Genomic DNA, 22,078 nt, shown 5'->3' with positions numbered 1-22,078 from the left:
TAAATATATATATATATATATATATATATATATATATATATATATATATATATATGAATTCCTGAGAAAATCTCTATGGTAATGTGAATTTCTACATCAAGTATTTTAATCCTAACATATATTTTTTTTGTTCATCATTCCAAAATCATTTTTATGCTTCCAATAATTTAAGAGATAAATATTGTTATTTTAAATGTTAACAAAAATGTAATCCTGTAAAAGACAGTCTAAGTCAGCATTTTCCAAGTTTATTTGGTAATTGTTAAAAACTTGCATTATTTTCTTTTAACTTGCATTATTTTCATTCAACTCACTTGCACAAATGTCTGGAATCGAGAGTCCTTTTTCTGACGAGACTTGATCATTTCCAGAGCGAAAGGTTGATTACTACAAAACGTAGCAGCAGCATGTTTCAACTTCTCCTCTCCTGGTCCACTGAACTGTACCAAGAATGCAAAGAAAACAATAGAGAATGAGATACAGAGCTTATACAAGGCCATGTAAAATAAGAGACAACCATGATCCTTTCAACATTCTAGTAGAATGTATTCTCAATTGACAACAAATATAGAACTAGATATTCATGTGCAGTATCAATAGCTTTCCATTAGGAAAGGTCTGACCCTGACACATCCAGGCCTTTTCTGATCGGACATCAATGTTTTCTTGCTGGTAACTTATCATAACTTGTTACCTTTCAGCCCACACCACTACTAAATCAGATAGAAAGGTGACATTTGATGAAGGCAAAAAGGAAATAGAATATTTTTCAAGTGCTGTCAACTTCAAGGAAAAGAATTGTCAAACATGCATTGCATATCTATTGAAGCTAACCTTCAGAAATGAAGAAATTTAGATATTCTCAGATGAATGGAAACTAAAATAATTAGCTTCTATCAGACTTACCCTTAAAGAATGGTAAAGGTCTTCAAACAGGAAACTAATCATGGAGCATCAAGAAGGATCAAAGAACAATGGAAAGGATACAAATTTGGACAAATACAATAGATAATCCTTATCCTTACAGAACTAGATATTATGTGCAGTACAAATATAACTGTCCATCTTTTGACCATTATGATGTTTTCATCTTAAATTTCATTTTATTAATAATAAAATTGTTATTTGACTTTAAAAAAATGGAGGAGGGTGACATTTGGAGAATACGAGACACAAAATGCCTGGAGACTCAGATTAAAATTTCATTTTCACAGACCCTGACACCTTTACAAGAATTACCGCTCCAGGAAACAAATCCTAGCTTGTTTTCCTACTAACTATGAAATACGCTGTGACTAAAAGCAGCGTAGAGATTAAATTAATTACTGCTACATTTGTGCAGAGACTAGAGTTGGCTTTGTTGGGGCAGGGGAAGCTATGAGCTTATGAACCTCTTGTGAAAAATTATGCTTTTTAATCAATATTTTTAATTTGTAAATTTGTTATATATGACAGAATTCTAAATGATTATTATTATTTTGGGTACTGAGGATTGAATCCAAGGGCGTTTAACCACGGAGCCACATCCCCAGCCTTTTTTGTATTTTATTTAGAGACAGGGTCTCACTGAGTTGCTTAGAGCCTTGCTAAGTTGCTGAAACTGGCTTTGACCTCATCCTCCTGCCTCAGCCTCCCAAGATGCTGGGATTATAGGTGTGCACCACCACACCCAGTTTAGAATTTTAAAATTTGATGAAACACCTAACAAGTACTTCATTAATAGGGTGTTCTTACAAGTCAAACAAATAATTCTTTAAATAAGTTCAAAGCCAGTTTCAGCAACTTAGCAAGGCTCTAAGTAACTCAGTGAGACCCTGACTCTAAATAAAATATAAAAAAGGGCTAGGGATGTGGCTCAGTGGTTAAGCACCCCTGGATTCAATCCTCAGTACCCAAAATAATAATAATCATTTAGAATTCTGTCATATATAACAAATTTAAAAATTAAAAATATTGATTAAAAAGCATAATTTTTCACAAAAATAATGCTTTATGGTTTTTTTTTCAATATTACTGGTGATTGAACCCAGGGTCTCATGCATGACAGGCAAGTGCTCTACTATTAAGCTATAACACCAGTCTTGTTTTATGGTTTATAAAGAGGTTTCTCATACAATCTTCTATTTAAAGCCATATTCCCAAAAAGTTTGTAAATGAAGATATTTTGTAAAAAGTTCCCTTATAGTATATCTGTATATATTTTCTTCAAGTAGGTCACATACAGATTGATATTTAATAGGTCAAACTTTATATTCTTATTCTATTCTAACTATGACATTTAGCTTAGGGGTTGAGAGCTTGCCTAGCTTGTGCAAGGCCCTAGGTCCAATATTCAGCATTGTAAAAATAAAAAAATAAATATAACTATCAACATGTATCAAGATCAGACTGGCAGCTTTTTTGGTATGTTTGTTGATCAAAGCACCACAAAACAAAACAAAAATCCCCTGGGTTTTCAAAAGAAAATAATGTCACCAGTCTGAAGCAGTTTTATAGTAATTTTTTCAAGTAGTTTGTGTGATCCTAAGGGACCAATACAAGACAGACTCTCCAAAATTATTTTCAAAAAACAGCAGAGCTGGGTGGAAGTAGTGCACACCTGTAATACCAGCATCAGCAACTTAGCAAGGTCCTAATCAACTTAGCAAGACCCTGACTCAAAATTTAAAAATTAAAATTAAAAAAAAATAGCAGGAAGAGACTAGGAGCATAGCTCAGTAACAGAGCATATTCTCAGCATGTGTAAGGCTATGGGTTGAGTCCCCAGCACTGATTTAAAAAAAAAAAATCTAAATCTAAAGGTCTGTTTATGATTTTTGCTTTTAGAATTTCTGACCACTGCTTTCCCCCAAATGAACCTTTGTTATGTAACCATTAATAAATCAAAATGATTATTGCATTCTGTTTTAACTCAACTTTTAATAGATATACTATAATGGCCAAAAATACACTTCTTTTTATGTGTTCTAAAGTAACTTTTTTGTCACTCTTTGTTCATATATTTCTCTATTTTCTTTTGCCATACAGATTTATGCAGTCTAATGGGCTGTGATAAGAGGATCAATTGCACATGTGTATCTTATTAATGATAAACATCACTTGACACTATGTCTTAAACCTTATTTATAGTAAATGCCAATGAATCTGCTTGGGAATCAAGGTGCAATATCTTAAATCCATACACCTTAAACCTTTTAATCAAAGTTTGACATAGAAATCATGCTATACTATAAAATGAAATGATGGTCTTATAAATTTTTTGATTTTCTGTTTCAAGTTAATAGTATACAGTGAAACCACTCAGTTATAATTTTCATTGCCTACACTGAGATCAAGAAACAAGATGAAGCTGGGCATAATGGCACACCCTACGATTCCAGTTACTAAGGAGGTTACAACAGGAGGAATGCAAGTTTGAGACCATCCTAGACAATTTACTCTGTATCAAAATATAAAAAGGGCTGGGGATATCCCAAGCAGATAACTCAAAGGTAGAGTGCCCCTGGGTTTAGTTCCCAATAACACACCAAAACAAGGGGGGCGGGGGGTGGAAGGCGGGGAAATGAGTCACATTATCTATTAGCCATAGAATAAGTTGAATTTTTCAAAGAAATTAAATATCCTTAATAACAATAATTCTAACATTGCTCTAAGATGGAAAGTGCAAGGTAAAACTAGATTAGGATTTGTAGCTCCTGTTCTGAGTCAAGTGATTAAAAAACAGGTCTTTTAATAGATTACGAGATTCTGAGCCATTTCTCACCATCAAGAAAGCAGTAAGATAAACATTGTTTTAGTTAGCTTTCTATTCTCTAATCTTTTTAAAAGTTACAATTTTAGAATTACTAAAATCTCATGGCATTTCCTCAAGAAACACACACACACACACACACACACACTTCTGTGTGCCTATTTTAAAACATTCTTATTCAGTCTATGTTAAAATTTGAGAACTAAATCACAGACTTTATTCTAATTCACAGTCTTAACTACATAGTGATGATGGTGGGATGTGATGACCATTATTATCCAAAGTACAAGTATAAAGACACGAATTGGTGTGAATATACTGTGATATGAAAAATTGTGCTCTATGTAATAAGAATTGTAATGCATTCTGCTGTCATATGTAAATTAAAAAATTTTTTTAAAAGTTTAAATCAAATGCTTTCCTCAAGAAGGTTTTCAATACGTTCAAGTTTAGGTCCCTCTGCTATACATTCCCACAACTTGTGTTTTTCCCCCTTTTTTTGTACTCATCTTGCATTAAATAACTTAAGTTCTGTGAAGGCAGGAGACATGTATGTTTTGATTGTCACTAGCTCCTTTCACAGCACTGTACAGTATATATTCACAGAGTTAGAAAGATGGAATTTGACAAAAAAACTACTACAGCCTTTGGACTCCTTCCTCATACTATTCATAAAATTAAGTAATTTTCACTTTTCTACTATTGTGAGAGCAATCATGGATATACACTTGTCTCAGAGTACAATTTCAAGATCTGAACAACAGAAGATGGCTAAAATTCTGTACCACTTAAATTATTTTTTTTGTGTGTGTGTGACAATATTTTTTAATGTGCAATAACTCCAAAGCCCTGAAAATTAATTTTTCAGATAGAATTACCTCTTGACAAGGATATAAATTATTTAAGAACCATTTTACCAGTTTTTAAAACACAAAGGACCAGTATACTTATTTCAATAAAATATAGCACTTAGTTTGAGCATTAATTAGTACATATTAATCAAGAATATCCACTCTAAACCCTTGCAAACTGGATGGGTTTGCATATTTAGAAAGACTTGGCCTTGAATCTTATCATCAAATGTCTATAAAAACATTAAAAAATTTCCTTACCCAGGTCAACAGATCTTCCCCAATGTGATCAATAACAGAGGTTTCATTCCTCTTTCGAACAGCCTTCATTTGTTCATTCAGCCCAACTAAAGAAAAAAAAATTTAAATAAAAATTTAAAAAAAGAAAAATTTAGTACACAACCTTAAAAAGTTTAATACACAATCTAAAAAATTTTGATAGCTAAGTTTTCAAAAACAAAATTTTCAGAATAGCACAACTCCTAATCTCTGTAAACAAAAATCTGAACATACGCTTATGCATCCAGAGACTGTAAAACAGTGTCTGAACAGTGTTTTTACTGTTAAAGCATCAAACAACATTTTTAGAAACTAGTATATTAAATATAGTGCAGTACCATCAAACATCATTTAACCTCAGGACTTCATCTTCATAATCATGCTCAAAAATAACTTAAGTCTCAACAGTGCTGATTGTGCTCACTGTTCCTTTCAAAATGTGTCCTGTTTATAGGCAACAGATGTAATCAGGCCTAAAGTTATCAATGCATTCTGATGGGACCTAACATTACCCAAAAAGTTGTAAAGAACATCAATTTGGTTGATAGGTGTTGGTGGGAAGTGATAATATTCTTGACAAAGAGAGATTGGAAATTTAGAGAAATAGTAACCTACAAAAGAGCAGAATATCCTACTAGGAATATCCTACTACTATCTATAAAAGTAGATTATTCAAACAGGGAAAGACACAGGTTGAATTTTTGTATATTTACAAAATGTGTATCAAGCAACAATACAATAAAGCAATGCCTAAAATTTATCATACTATGGGATTCCATATTGTGTATTGCTATTTACAAAACCTATTCTACATGTATTAGGACATGGGACACATATGTTCAAAACCTTTTATATTGAAATTGATAAGAAATGTTTAAGGGTAATTTTGACTATTCATGTTTTTAAGCTTAAGTGCTGTCTTTAGACCTGAAGCCCTGTGATAACACTTCGTATACAAAGCTTGATGACTGTAGGGCAAAAGGATCTAGTCAAAGTTCCATCATTTCTTCATTTACATTATGTGCTCATATATAACTTCAGAAATGCTAATATGGATACATTTACAAAATTGCATAAAATTATATAAAAGCTCCAAAGAACTGCCATATAGACTCCCAATCTTTTCTCTATTGGAAATGTAGGGGCAAAGATCAAGTCAGTTTCTCTTACCATGAAGTTGAAGAATATCTTCCAAGTTTGAAAAAATCTTTCGTAGTTCTGAAGGTGAAAGAATTCCTTCTCTGGATACTCGCTGATAGAATACTTGATCAAGAACCTTCAATGTTCGAACATGAGCTCTCTCAGTGTAGAACAATTCTAAGCAAAAAAAAAAAAAAAAAAGGAAAGAAATGGGGGAGGGGAGATATGAGTTATTTCCTCACTTAGAATAATTCCATGGGACTAAATAGAGCCTTTTAGCTGGAATTAGGTAGCAAATGAGTTAAATAATATTTAGCATTTACTTAGCAAATCACTTTGATTCCATGAAATTCTCCAACATAGTGATTCTGAGTTAAATGTGAACAAATGAAAAATATCCTTCAAAATAATTTTGTACTTAAAAGTTAAGTATACCCTACTCTTCCATTTATAATATCTACATATCATAATGACAATATTAGAAAACTGAAAGCCTCAATACCATACAGCCTTTAACTTGAGCCTTCTTCAGAAATAACAGTACTTTTGGCTATCTAATTTTCCTATAAACTCTCATTTATGGAACTAGACTGTAACTTCACTATGTTGTAATGTTGTCAGAGACAGGGAGGGTATTTATTCAAATGACATTCTAGGGATAAGGATACAGCATTCATGCCACATATCTGTCACAAACATATTGGAGTAACTAAAGAATGCTGAACCAGGGTTCGAAAGGACATAGATCCTAGTTTTCCCCTTTTCACTTATGGGCTATATGATCTTTTTTTTAATATTTATTTTTTAGTTTTAGATGGACACAATATCTTTATTTTATTTTTATGTTGTGCTGAGGATCAAACCCAGTGCCTCACGCATGCTAGGCAAGCGTGCTACCACTTGAGTCACATCCCGAGCCCATTGGCTATATAACCTTAATTAACTCAACTAATCCCATTGGGCTTTTTAGCTTCCTATTTATAATTTCTGCATAAAAAATAATTTAATCTGAAAGTAAAGTGATAAGTAAAGGGATAAGTATCTCAATGATTCATCAACTCTAAACTATAATGTTATGGATCCTGAATATCTTGAAGGTTAAACATTCATTCCTATTAAGTTATCAATAAGAATTATAATACCATTTGCATTTTTTGAGTTGAAGCATTCAAGGATCATTTATCTAATTTAATTCCATCTTTGTTTAAAACAAAGGGGTAAGAGAAACTGAAGCAAACTCCAGGGTTGAGGGATTTGCTTTATTCTGAAAAAAACTCAATATACATGAATGACAAAAACAATTAAACTCACCATTAATCACTTCCTGTCTTTTGATCTCAGAAGGTTTGAGTCCCAATAACACTTCTCTACTAACAAGCTGCTGCCAGTTGGGTGGATCTGTCTCTAGGTCATTTTCAAATTGTTCATCCTCACTCTGACTTTCTCCAAAGGCTATGCTGTCGAACCTAACAAAGAAAAATGATAAATTCTGTTTGAGGACTTCAAGTGGATAATGTGAAGCTACACAAGTCTTAAGATTACGGTAATCAGTCAGATTTCTGCAATTGATCAAAAAGCCTAAAATATCTTCCTGTTCTACAAAACAGCTTATAAATGTTATATACACCTTAATGTTTATCTTTTGAATTATATGTGCATATTAAAAACTTTATACAATTTAACAGATTTGTGTACAGGGCTTCTTTTCCTTTAAGATTGGAACTTTAGGGGGAAAAGCTCTATTTCTTAAAATGTGCCTTTATTCAAAGCTACTTAAGATTTACTTACTTTCTAAAGGGCTTTGGTGTCCCATGTTCCATCACCCTAAAACAGTGGAGAATAGAGTCAACATGACATACAATTTTGAATCCAGAAAATACATAACATTTTTACAAGGGATTGGTACTCAAAGGAATACTATAATTATATAGAAAATTCTTGTGGTAGTTACAGTTCCAATTTTAATATTTATTTCCTTTCATCCAAAATTATAATAGTTGATTAGACTTAATTCATTTTTAAGCATTTTAATAATACTTTATTCAGACTGAAATAACAAGATCTGATTATTATAAGTTGGGATATATATGAATATGTCAAAAAACTTTTTAGAAAAATCCATGTTCCTACCATCCAGATATATTTACTGTTAGCATTTTGGAATAGATCCTTCTAATCTTTTTCCAACTTTTTATAAAAAAAAATGCATAAATTATAAATATACAGAACAATGAATTTTCACAAATTGGACTACTTTTTTGTATAAACAGCAGCTAGTCAACAAACTAAATACTACCAGCAAATAGAAGTTCCCTTTTCACCTCCTTCCACTTGTTGGAACTCCCTGTGCCCCAAAAGTAAAGTATTTTAACACCACAGATTCATTTTACCTATTTTTGAGCTCTACATATTATAATGATACAGTATAATTTTTTCATGTCTAAGTTTCTTTTATTCAATACGGTGTGTGAGACTCATTCACATGGTTGCTCATAGCTGTCAATCTTTCATTTTCCTTGTTCTATGTCATTCTATTTTGTGACCACATATCAGAAAGAGAATGTCTTTTTTATTCATTCTATGTTGATGAACATTTGAGTAATTTCTAGTTTTCTGAATAAATAGTACTGCTATAAAAAAAAAAGAGTCAACCTAAAAAAAAAATAACGGATATCAAGGAGTTCATATCAAAGATACTGAAAACTGGGTCAAACTCCAATGGCTAGATAAACAATACTCTCAGAAATAGGATGTATTTAATGTAAAATGAACAGAACAAAAATTTCAGTACCTATCTAATATTTACTACCAACAAGTGCTAGTTCTATATAAGGAAAAATGCTAGATAGTACACAAGTAGAATATATTTCAAAAAACTTTAAGCAATGCCCTAAACTTTTTCAGATCTTCTTTCAAATTACCTTTCTACTTCAAACTCCTCCTCCTGCACTTGGTCTAATGCAGGAGGTGGGAAATCAAAGACGGTATTGGGAGTACGAGGTGTGCCATCCAATGAGTCTCCAGATGCTGGTGTTTCTCCAACTTGTTTTGATCCTGAAAAAAACAGAAGTCAGACATTGAAAGGAAGACTTTAAAAATCTGAGACCCTGGAGATTTTTAAAAATGTTTAATGAGAAGCCAGCAGAGAAAAGAGATTGACAATGTGGCAGAGAGTATAAGCAATAGAACAAAGTTTCAAGATGGCAAAAAGAGATGAGGTATTGAATGTATATAAAGGGCAAGGTTACTAGCTGAAGGCAAGGTTTTAGTTAGATGGACAAGGGGATTTGTAGAGTTATGTAGTCTCAAATAATGATAAAGATGCATTTTGCTTAAACTTTGGATCCTTACACATCTGGAAATGTCTTTATCCTTTCCTCATATTTGATGGAAAGTTTAGGTGGGGGCAAAATTAAAAGTCTAAACTGTTTTCTTTCAGTAAGTTGAAGGAATTTCTCTTTTGTGTCCTAGCAGTGTTATAAGAAATGTGAAGCAGCATAATCACCATTTCCTTTGTCTTAAAAGCTTTTAGCATTCATTCTTGGTGCACTGATGTTTCTGAGGACATTTTAGGTATAGATTTTTTTTAAATCACTCATTACATACAATCATGTGCCACATAACATTTCAACCAACAATGGACCATAAATACAATGGTCCCAAAAGATAACACTGTCTAGTGATAGCATAGCCATCTTAACTTGCTTATGTATAAGACTGTTATAGTTATTTTCTATAACTTGTTTTCTACCTTAAATATTGGAAGCTGTGGTGGTTTGAAAATACATCCACAAACGATTTGATAATCCTCCCTTCAGGAGTAGATCTTGCTTCCTCTGTCCTAAAGTATGGGCCAGATTCAAGGACTTGGGTCTAACTTGCAGAAGTAGCAGTGTGTACCAATAGACTAAGTTGTTAAGATTATCGGCTTCTTCTTGTCTTCTCTATCAGATCATTCTGGGGAAAATCAGCTACTACGTTATGGAACACTAAAGCAGCTCTTTGGAGAAATCCATGTGGTGAGGAACTGAGACATTAAGAAGGGGGTCTCATCCTTTAAAGAGACCAGATGCCAAAACCACCCAGCTAAGCTGCTGTCACATTTTTCACTCACCAAAAAGGTGAGATAATAAAGAATTTTGTGTAAGCCATTAAGGTTTGGAGTAATTTATCACACAGTGATTCATGACTATGCAATAGTCATTGTACTGTATTTAACAGTTATATTAATATTTTTTGGATGGGGAGTACTGGGGATTGAACCCAGGGGTACTTTACCACTGAGCTACATCCCCAACCCTTTTAACTTTTTATTCTGAGACAAAGTCTCACTAAATTGTTAAAGCAGGCCATGAACTGTGATCCTCTTTCCTGAGTCTCTTGAATCACTGAGATTATGGGCCCAGGTTCAGCTTGTCTCTCCTTTTTTCATAGAATCCATTTCTTGCATTATAGATTTGATAACTTCTTTAATGTCTCGAAATATACTACTTAATTTAGAAGTATTTTTAAAAGTTCTTGTCTATTACCAAAAAGTATATTTTCTTTCTAGGGGCAGTTTTCCTATTTGGTTTGTATTCTTTCTTCGTGCCATTGTTTAATGTATCTGGTATTATATATTATAAGAGGTCTTGACTCTCATATGCAGGGCTGGGGATGTGGCTCAAGCGGTAGCGCGCTCGCCTGGCATGCGTGCGGCCTGGGTTCGATCCTCAGCACCACATACCAACAAAGATGTTGTGTCCGCCGAAAACTAAAAAATAAATATTAAAAAAAAAATTCTCTCTCTCTCTCTCTCTCTCTCTCTCTAAAAAAAAAAAATCATATGCAGATTTTTCCAAGAGTGAATAGTGATATTCATATTTAAGAATGAAAGACCAGGCAGCTTATCTGGCTTTCTTTTGCTGCTGTATGGAAACAGCTCTGTTCTGTTGAAGGCCCAAAGCAGGGTGTGTCACTGGCAAGCCTATTATCTGGCTTTACAGGTGCCCAAATGTTGGAATTCCAGGGCATCAACTCCATGAAAAATGTAACTCTCCCTACACAATTCACCCAATTTCTTTGAAAAAGAGCTCACTGAGTCTCTTCTTGTCCATAAATAACAGACTACTAAAAGGGGTCAGAAGGTGCTGACATAGTTGTTTTGATTACATTATTATTATTATTGTTCAATGTATTCATCACTGCAGCTCTATTTCTTACTTACGTACTCCATTACACACACTAACTCTGAGCCCAAAGTCTCCCCAGAGTTTCAATGGATAGAATGGCTTCTACATTGGATTCCTTAAACAAATTATAGGTTCTGACTTCCTTTATGTTGTTTTATCCCTTAGAACAGTCTTGTCCACTTTCAATCTCTCAAATATTTGTTAAAAACATAATCCCTTCCTCTACTATCCTCTCTTTATGATTTTTAATATCTTTCTTACTACTTTTTTATTTCAATGAGTCATGGAAGCCATGAAATATGAATACATTCAATCTAACACCTTCAGATATCCATACCTGACAAAATCCCAACAGTTCTCCAAATGTTACCCTCACACTTCCTTGCCTTAAATAGAAAACTGTTTACTGCCCCAATCCTTTCAAAAACTAATGTTTCTGTCTTACACTGTGTACTTCAAGGTGGAGATATGATGAATAGCCTTCCTTTTCCCTACATGACTTTTAGATTATTATCTTGCTGCCTTCTTGTAAAATTCTTTGCACCACTGAAGTACTCACTCTCTGAATATTATCAGATGTTCTCCCTCCTCAAAACAATCATCTAGCAGCCCTAAACATTTGGCTGCTGGCTCATACTTCTCTTTTCCATACTCAAATCATACTAGGTGACCTCCAAATATATGTATATTAAGCTATTCAAACTTCTGGCTCCTTGGTTCTTTGCCTTCTTCATCCTTAGTAACCTCCTCTATGATATCTTACTGACCACTCCTACAGTCTCATCCTTGATCATGTCATCATCAGAAATGGAACAGCCTTAAGAAACACTAGTATAGACGGGCATTCCCTTCTCCAAATAAAACCAGCTGGTCTCCCAGCTCACTTGCTTAAGAAATCCTTCATTATAACAAGTATAAAGAAATATGGTAATAAGTTGCTTTCCTAATTTTCTCCTGCAATTACTTCTTTTCCTTCTTTACAAATCCCCTTGCCCATCTAACTAAAACCTCGCCTTCAGCTAGTAACCTTGCCCTTTATATACACTCAATACCTCATCTCTTCTTGCCATCTTGAAACTTTGTTCTCTTGCTTATACTCTCTGCCACATAGTCAATCTCTTTTCTCTGCAGGCTTCTCATTAAACATTTTAAAAAATCTCCAGGGTCTCAGATTTTTTTTTTTAAGAGAGTAAACTATACAGATCATTTTATTTGTAACCCCATGTGTTAAGAAGGGACACTGTAAAGTAACAATCAATTAGAAAGCGACAGTCAACAAACCAGCATTTAATTTGGTATTTAAAATTAATAATTAAAAATCAAATGGAGCAGTGCTTAAAGTAACTAAGATAATTCATGACAAACACCATTAATTCAAGCTCTAATTATTGGAAATATGATAATTCGACATGGGTAACTTAAATGTACCAGTAGAGATAGAATAAGGGCATATGTTAGCAAAGTATTAAATAAGTTTTCAGGGAGCCTCTAAAATTATCTTTAAGAACCTTAAAACTAGTTCTCTATATGCAAAAACTTATTAACTACAAATTTCTTTGAAGTTCTTTCATATATGACCTTATTTGAAGCAATGCATTTGCAAAATTCATGTCAAGAAAATATTTTTGAATTATTTCCCAGATCACTAGTTTGAATAGTCACTCCAGAGATTTGTCTCAATTTCTATTGAAAACCTACACTTTAATGAAGACATGCTTCTGAAAATAAGGCAATTTTTCTACAATCTGCTTATGAATAGAAAACAAATCTTTGGTTTTTAGTTAAAGTGACAGGAAGGGCTTTGAAAAAGAAATATGAAATAACCAAAACAATTAAAAAGCTCTTAATAAGCAATGGGAAACTCCAACCCCATCAAGGTCAATAGAGTACCTAAGGCACCTCAGGTGCGGATGATTCAGTCATCTCTGTTTAGAGTTCTAATAATCTATATACATGATTCTGACCATCTGGAGAAGGTCTCAGATTTTTAAAGTCTTCTTTAGAATATCCCATCCCCATATCTGCCTCTAACTACTGCCCAGTTCCCTCTATTCCTCTCTTAGGTAATTCTTTCTTAGACTTGGCACAATCTGAATTTTTCACTTCCTTGACTATTTCCCCCATATAACTAGCTGCATTGGGCAAGCATCTGCCTATAATTATTATATGCTGACTTCTGGTACAAAGCTAATGTCTGACAGAGAGCTCAGTTTTTTGTTTTTTGGGGTTTTTTTGGATGAATGGGAACTACAAATTATCATTCAGCATAAGTTTGTCATGGGTTAGAGAATATTAAAATGTTAAAATCAAATTAAATGGGGATTCAGTCCTGATTAAAAGAATCCGCCTCTCCACTGTACAATTAGTATATTTGTTTAAAAATCTTGACACCAAGTTAAGCTGAACTATAGCACTGGCTCACCTATATCATTCTCTTTCCCTCCTTCTTGGGAAAGAGTGGACCCTGAAGCCACAGAGGACATGGAATTGGCAGGAAGGTATCCAGTGTCTGTTCCTTCATTTGCTAAGCCACATGGCCGCACCTTAGCAAAGTCCTGGGGTTCCGGACTCACAGATGAAGGTGTGGATAAATGCTTAGGATGGCGTGGCTTCTGTAGTTCCATGGCCCTGCCAACTGAACAGAAAATGATAGTTAATAATCTGTGTTGCTAAATAACTTTAAAAAAAAGAGGAAATAAAAATATCCAGGAAAAAAAATGCCTGGAATATGGGCCCTAGAAAAATATAAAATAAATTATTATACAGAGCAAAGCACAGAGAAAAATAAAGAACGGAGTGGAAGGGAAAGAAAGAGAGGTGGGCAACAAGAGAAAGGGAGAGGAAGATGGAGGAGGGAAATAAGGAGATGGAGGATGAACAGAAAAGGGAATGAGAAGGTAAAATCTGAAGGTAAGAGGATGTGGCAGAAGAAGGATCATGAGTAAAGGAGATGAAAGAGCGATGTGGGGTGGAGATGCTGAGAGACAGAGATAGGTAGACATGTAGCTGTTTCATTTGTTAAGAATGAAAAAGAAGCCCTTAATCTCTGTGATGCTTAGCAAGCCCCATTCCACTTTTTTCCTAACACTCACAACTTCATTATCATAATATGCCTCAGACCATACAAAATTATCCCTATTCTGTTCATTATCCTTATTCACATGCATCATTATATGAGTTGCAGGCACTCAGGTTATCATCCACAGCATTGTACATCCTAACATCTTTCCAAATTCCGATAACTTCCTCTGTATCCCTTGGAAATCATGACAACATCTGTGGAAACCTCTAGGTCCTCAACCTCCTCTCAGTATTTCTCAATCAGGGCACTACTGGCATTTCAGTGAGAATTCCACATCATGGAGGATACTCGGTATCACTGTTCCACAACTCCACTTCTACCTCCAGCATGCCAGTAATTTCAAATGTGGTACTGTCCAAGACAGGAAGCACTACATGATCCAGTTGCTCTTCCCAGAGTACCACTATCCCTAATTCTCCTGCAACCCTCTTTAGTGGTCTGATCTCTCTCTACTAGGCCAGGGACTGAGGTAGAAGGAGATCAGAAAATAAAGCACAATGAAAACATAAAGAAACAGAACTACAAAGAGAGTAGTAAATGAGACTAAACAAAGTATGGTAGAGAGATCCATGCACATATTGTTTTTTAAATTTAACAAACAAAACTTGAATGCAAACAAAATCAGAAGAGATAAGTAAAATCATATCATGGACATCTAATAGAATACTGCCATTAAAGATGCTTATGACAATTACCCAGCAACATAGGGGTACTAAGATTAGAAATAGCACTGAAAGGAAATGAACTATGTTGGAAGTTCAGTGACATCATCTCAAGAACACCTTCCTCCAGCCACCCATTCTAGCCAATGAGTCTCTGATGTAAACACTGCATGGAATGGAGGGAACGCAGCATTTCAAACTTCAACCAAACTTCAACGTACTTGCACTATTGTCATGACGACTTGGTCTCCTTGGGGGTCCTAGAATGCTAGGGAATCCTCTTCGCTTCCCTTTTTCTTCGCCTTCTCTATCTTTCTTCATACTTTGCTAGAGTTGAGATATAATCAAAGAGATAAGAGAAACCTTATAGAAGATTTATTTTGCTGCTTTCGAACACATAAATGTAATTCTAATGGCTACTACAAACACACACACACACACACACACACACACACACAATACTTCTCAGAGGCTGGTACATAGTATTATGGATACCTCAACTTCAAGATGTCTTTTCAAGCCCTTTAGAGATAATAATTTTAGGAAATAAAAGGGTAGTTTTACCAGGAGCTTATTATTAACTGGGTGAATTTACACATTTACCAGGAGTTTGTTCTAAACAATGCATTCATCCATCCAACAATTTTATAATGTGAAAGCACTATGATAAAAGCTGGGGATATAATAAGAAAAGTCTTTGACCTCATAGAGTTTTAAAATCTGGCAACATGAAACACAAGTGATTACAAACTATTACAGGTACCCTAAAAGTATAAGGCAATAACATTTGGGGAAGGCGCTCTGTATAAACTGCTATTTTCATGTTTCACACTAATTAATAATAAGCTTACATATCTTTATCACTAATTTCTTGACAATAGGGACCATATCTACCTATTGTTATGCCTAGTGCTAATGTGCTGATTTAGCAAATATTAAAAGGCAGGAAAACAGTGCAACAAATGTAAAGAGTACTGAGCCCTGATCACTTTTTTATCATTCCAGTTTTCATCTTTGTGTGTGTGTGTGTTAGGGATTAAACCCAGGGGTGCTTAACCACTGAGCCCTTTTTATTTTTTATTTTGAGACAAGGTCCCACTAAGTTACTTAGTTAGGTCCTTGCTATGTTGCTGAAGCTGACGGTAAACCTGTGTTCCTCCTGCCTCAGCCTCCCAAGTCTCACCTTGATTTTTGGAAGGAATCCAATCCGACCCCGCTTGTGCTCCAGATTTCGAGGTTCTTTCACTTTTACTCCCAAATGCTTCATATACATGAGAATAACATACTGCATTGTGGAACTGGAGAATTAAATAAAAATAAGACTTCTGAGAACGGAGGGTCAGTATGAATAAAGACCAAAACCCCAACCCAACAATGGAATTATTAAAATTAATTAAGCAAAAAGGAAAAAAAAACTTAGGATTTATTCACTGCACACAGAGATTCTCCTCATATATCACTAGAATATTAATCAAATATAACACAAGGCCACCAGGGGGAAACCACAGTACATTTTTAAGTTAAAAGAAATCAATTGTAATTTAAGGCTCATAGGAGAAAAGAAAGTTTCCTTTTTTCTTAAAATTCTCGGGGTGGGGGGTCAGAACAATTATGTTACCTCTTTTCTTCTTCTACAGCCTGAGCAGTCAACCTAAAAGTACAAATGTTTAAAAATAAAACATATAAGTTTAATTAAAATTTTGCTATTGAACTTAAGACACCTGAAACAACAGAACAAAACCAAATGCTTTGTACCCCACCAGTAAAGAAAAAGAACAGAACTATGGAGAGAATAGTAAATGAGATTAAACAAAGTATGGCAGAGAGACCCATGCACATATAAATCAGAAGAGATAAATAAACCATATCATGGATATCTAACAGAATAATCTAGAGTAAAATATTAAGAGAACCCTAATCCCCAAAGGAATTCTACCATTTTTGCACTTATCAATTGTACATGTTTTACCATAAGAAATATTTCCAAAGTCTATGAGTTAAAAATCAGTGAAACTATTCACCTGTTTTGGATCACTGATTAGAAATTCCAGTGTTATTCATTTACCAACATCCAGAAAAAGAAATGCAAGAACTGTGTGTGTGGTGTGTGTGTGTGGGGGGAGGGTGTTGGGGAGAGTTGGGGATCAAATCAAGATCCTGCACATCCCAGGCAAATCCTCTACCAATGAGCTACATTCACAATCTAAGAACTTTTTCTAAAATGAAATGTCAGGGGGGAAAAAATAATAGTTTTTGAAGTTTTATAACAAAATAAACACTTCCTCTTATACACTGACTGCCCTTTTAAATCTGTCTGGAGTACTTCAAGCAATATTAACTTTTCCACATATACTTCTATTACTTACAACACTTCTTCAATTTTGGCAACGATCTGTTCTGCACATGCCCGCTCCTTCTCCAAAATTACCCGGTCCTTGTCTCGCTCTGCATCAAGTTTAGTCAGCTCACTTTCAGCCAAGGTCAGTCCCATACTACGTTTCTGCCTAAAGGGAATAGGAGAAATCTCCTGAGGTAGCCTAGGGGAAAACCATCTCCCTCTGCAGATGTTTCTCAAAGTCTCCATAGCTATAAATTTCTAGGAACAGGCAAAATGTCACATCACCTAGAATGCCAAAATTTTAGAGGCAATCACTCAAAGATACATATCCTGAAAGAATATACCTAGCATAGACACAATACTGAGCTTAAATCTTGAAAGGACACAGAAGGTAGACCGTAGACTCTCAGTTCCACTCTAACCCTTTGACTCCAGATGTCTGAGGTTGTGGCTCAGAGGTAGAGCGCTTCGCCTACATGCATGAGGCACTGGGTTCGATCTTCAGCACCACATTAAAAAAACAAAATAAAGATATTGCCTCTACCTCAAATAAATAAATAAATAAATACATTGTAGTCACATATAATAGTGGGATTGGCATATTGACAATGTTTTCTCCATTTCAATCCCTAGTATTATATTCTTCTGTACCTTCCTCCCTTACCCTGATCCCATTCCTCTACTTTATTGATCTTCCTTCTAATTTGTGTGTTATAGTTATATATAAAAATTGTTTGCAGGTAAATGGATGGAGTTAGAGAAGGTAATGCTAAGTGAAGTTAGCCAATCCCAAAAAACCAAATGCTGAATGTTTTCTCTGATATAAGGAGGCTAATTCATAGTTGGGTATAGAGAGGGAGCTTGAGAGGAATAGAGGAACTCTAGATAGGACAGAAGGATGGGAGGGGAAGGTAGGGGGCATGGGGTTAGAAATGATAGTGGAATGAGATGGATGTCATTATCCAAAGTACATGTGTGAAAACACGAATTGGTGTGAATATACTTTGTTTACAACCAGAGATATAAAAAGTTGTGCTCTATATGTGTAATAAGAATTGTAATGCACTCCGCCGTCATATATGAATTTTAAAAATTAATTAAAAATTAAAATTGGAATGCACTGTGATATATTCATACAAGCACATGGCATAATTTGGTCAATGTTACTCCCCAGTTTTTCTCCTTTGCCTCCCCTTCTCCCTCATCCTTGGTCCTCTGCTTCTAACTCTATTGTTCTCCCTTTTATTTTCATGAGATTTCCCCTTTTTTATTTCTTATATCTCTCTAGCTTCCATATGACAGAAAACATTCAACCTTCAACTTTTTGATTCTGTATTATTTCATTTCGCATGATGTTCTCCAGTTTCATCCATTTACCAGCAAATGACATAATTTCATTCTTCTTTGTGTCTGAGAACTCCACTGTGTGTGTGTGTGTGTGTGTGTGTGTATGTGTATGTGTGTATGTATATGTGTGTGTATATACACACACCACACGTTTTCTTTATCCATTCATCTAGTGATGGGCAGCTAGGATTGTTCTATAACTTGAGTGTTGTAGGATGTGCTGCTATAAATACTGATATGCATGTATCACTATATATACTGATCTTAGATCTTCTGGATAAATACCAAGGAGTGGGATGACTGGTCATATGGTAGTTCCATTCCTAATCTTTTGAGACATCTCCATACTTTTTTCCTATTCAATAACAGGGATAAGACCACCTAGTTTACTTAATTGATAAGTGAAGTTTTTAATGTGCAACTTTTCCTATTTAAGAAAAATTAATTCAGAACGACCACATAAGGTTTTATGTACACTAAGCTTACCGAAAATCTTCTAAATGCCTCTGAACTTCTGGGTGGACTCTTTCTTGCATAGTTTGGATATAGTGACGATGTAGATCCTCAGGAATAAGTTCAGGTCTCCTCTTTTCTGCATAAAGAAGAAAGGAATTATTTGATCTAAAGGTATGTCCTCTACAACATAAGTTCACTGGCAACATAGCAATGTTACTTTGTATCAATTTATCATGGAGAACCCCAAAGAGAAATTCTTAGTGCAATTCCTGCATTTGATCTCAGAATTCAGATTTCATTTCCCCTAAAATTTATTATACACTCTCCTTCTATTGTAATTCAGGGATTTAACCAGTTACTAAGCATTAGATAAAACCTTTAGAACTGAGCTGAGCTACATACAAAGAGGCATAGTAAAATTCTGCAGGATGTCGGTGCTCCGAACTTACCTAGATCTACAGATATTTCTTCAGGAACAGAAACCTTCAGATGCTAAAACAAAATCAAACAAAGGTGAAACAGCACTAAAGACTTTCTTTTCACAATGCTTGTAAATATTTGTAAAAATGGATAAAACAAGAATACCTACTCTGATAGGCATATTCACAAATGAGCTCATTTACTCATTCAGATCTCATAGCCCCAGAGTGTTCTATTGTTTAAACTTAAAAACAAGCCCTTTTCCCAGTTTTGTGGTATGAAGGAAATATCTACAGTTCTTTCACTTACAAGACTGAATGTGTCAGTGTCATACTTGTTCCTAATGAATAGACCGATTCTGATTTCCTTTTTTTCTTTCTTTCTGGTACTGGCGATTTAACCCAGGGGTGCTCTACCATTGTGATATCCCCAGCACACTCTATTTTTTATTTCAAGATAGGGTCTTGCTAAATCACAGGGGTTGGACTTGAATTTTCAATCCTGCCTCGGCCTCCCAATCTCTGGAATTACAGGCAACCACCACTATACCAGGCTTGGCTTTGGTTTCCTAAAATCATTAGTTAATACAACAAGTTACATAGCACTTGAATTAAAATAGGTAAAACCTAAACTATGTGTATGTTGTCATAGGAAAAAGTGACTCATCTAACTGTGAGGTTTATTTCCTGGATTTGAGATGCTCACCCTACAGACTTCCAATTATTTTCAATGTAAAGTTAAAAATCTGTAGGGTTTTTATTTAGTCACACTTCCAGTGAGCAAGTATTGGATGTCAATGTTGAGTTTTTAATCAGTAATCATCTATAGTGTTTGCTATTGAACTAACTAAATTGAAGGTCTTAGAATTTACTTCTTATAGCTAGGATTTTCCCCATGATAACTACAGTTGTTGGTCTCACAAGCAAACAGATTGTTGTGTTTCCCCTCCAACAGTTTGAGAGAAAACTTTATTACTCTGTATTTAGAAGAAATAGCTTAGGCTCTTCATTCTCATAAAGTATCGAATACCTATTTCAGTGATATACTTCCAGAAATTAAATGATTCCCATAAAGTTATCAAGTTTTAAGTTTTGAAAATAAGTCACTGCTAAAAAATTATGATCTCTCATATTCACTTTAAGAATAATGAAATGGACTGCAAAACTTTCTCTTTATGTTGCCAAGCAGTAGCTCAAATCATTTTTCTTAAAAGTCTTTCTAGTACAAGTACAAAAAAATAAAATTTAATTTGTGTATGTGGATATAAATCTGAAATAAATATGACCTGTAGCATTAAAAAAATAATTAGTAAATTAACCAATCCTTCTTATTCTTTAATGTTGATATACTCTAAATCATGAGCAGCAAAGTATAGTTTTGACTTAGCCTGGAGCTCTCTTATAAAATAAAAAATTTAAACATACTTAAATATTCTGTCATTTCTTCATGACAATAAGCTATTTTAACAAAAGTGATATATGAAAACAATGGCAGTATAATTCACTGAATAGATATGTATCAGAAATTTCAGTGTTAGAGATACTGCATCATACAAATAGTCTTATTGAAGCTTATATTCAGGTCAGGAGAGCAAGTATACACACAAATAAAATTAATAAATAAACTATAAGTCCTAGAGACAAAAACAACACAGAAGAAGTTACAGTAAAGGGAGTGAGATTTAGAAAGCTAGTCAGGAAAGGCCTTGTGGAAAAGGAAAGTATATTTAGCAATACAAAAGTATGTAGACAACTTTGTAAAGGAATACAGAGAAAATGAGGTAGGAGCTGGAGGGAGAAGTACGATCAAAATGTGTATGTTTATTCTAAAATAAAAGAAAAAACAATGTTTTACATGTTAATGTAATGATTCAATAGGGAAAAAAATCAACAATGCAAGAGAGCAGGGAAATAATAGCTAGAGCAAGGTCTCTGAGAAGTTATAAGGAAATACACTGGGTAAAAAAGGGAGAGCTGGCCATGGATAGAGTTTGGACAATTCCTCAACAGTATCCGGACAAAGGGCTGAGTACATGATATGATGGAAGTATGTGACGTAACTTGTAGAAGTTCTTTTTTCTATACTTTAACTTCTGCAGAGAAACAAAAAGGTCATCAGCTGAGAAAAAGCTAGAACAGGAAGTGATACACGTGTTAGGAGAGAAAAGGTATGAAGTACTTGTCTAAGAAAACTGAAACATGAAAGGGTGCAATCCAGGCAGCATGATCACCCATTGAAGCATTAAGGGCTAAGTGCTTTTTGCTTCTAGCAAGGCTAACGATAAAACTTACTAGTTTAAAACCCCTACTGACATTTCTATTAGTAAAAATAAAGCCCTATTATCATTAATCTCAGTATGTGAGATTTTTGCCTACCACTTTTTAGTTAAATTTGTGCCTCTAAGCTTCAAAGAGGCCATACAGATTTCAATTATACAATTATTATCCCTTGGAATACTAACAAATAAATGTGTGTGTGTGTATTATATATATATATATATATATATATATATATATATATATATATATGTATATACATCACACTAGAATATAAATATATATTAGGACTAGCTTATTTTATA

The 22,078-nt window shown here is 34.3% G+C and overlaps 1 protein-coding gene across 6 annotated transcripts in view; it reads right to left on the bottom strand.

Moving 5' to 3' along the window:
- Arhgef12 (Rho guanine nucleotide exchange factor 12) overlaps positions 1–22,078 on the bottom strand; it is a 151,153-nt gene that overhangs the window by 21,438 nt on the left and 107,637 nt on the right. For all 6 annotated transcript variants that reach the window (XM_077796958.1, XM_077796959.1, XM_077796963.1 and 3 more), the window contains 13 exons: positions 19,527–19,569; positions 19,108–19,213; positions 17,303–17,440; positions 16,555–16,587; positions 16,120–16,234; positions 15,158–15,263; positions 13,615–13,827; positions 8,943–9,075; positions 7,810–7,845; positions 7,333–7,487; positions 6,052–6,198; positions 4,864–4,949; positions 315–440 (listed from right to left, as the gene is read on the bottom strand). In XM_077796958.1, the coding sequence (XP_077653084.1) occupies positions 315–440; positions 4,864–4,949; positions 6,052–6,198; positions 7,333–7,487; positions 7,810–7,845; positions 8,943–9,075; positions 13,615–13,827; positions 15,158–15,263; positions 16,120–16,234; positions 16,555–16,587; positions 17,303–17,440; positions 19,108–19,213; positions 19,527–19,569 (1,437 nt within the window). The remainder of the gene's footprint in view (positions 1–314; positions 441–4,863; positions 4,950–6,051; positions 6,199–7,332; positions 7,488–7,809; positions 7,846–8,942; positions 9,076–13,614; positions 13,828–15,157; positions 15,264–16,119; positions 16,235–16,554; positions 16,588–17,302; positions 17,441–19,107; positions 19,214–19,526; positions 19,570–22,078) is intronic.

Source organism: Urocitellus parryii, chromosome 4 (genome assembly GCF_045843805.1).
Source record: "Urocitellus parryii isolate mUroPar1 chromosome 4, mUroPar1.hap1, whole genome shotgun sequence".
Classification (NCBI taxonomy): Eukaryota; Metazoa; Chordata; class Mammalia; order Rodentia; family Sciuridae; genus Urocitellus; species Urocitellus parryii.
The sequence above is the reverse complement of the archived record's forward strand: the minus strand, read 5'-3'. Positions and strand labels throughout refer to the sequence as shown.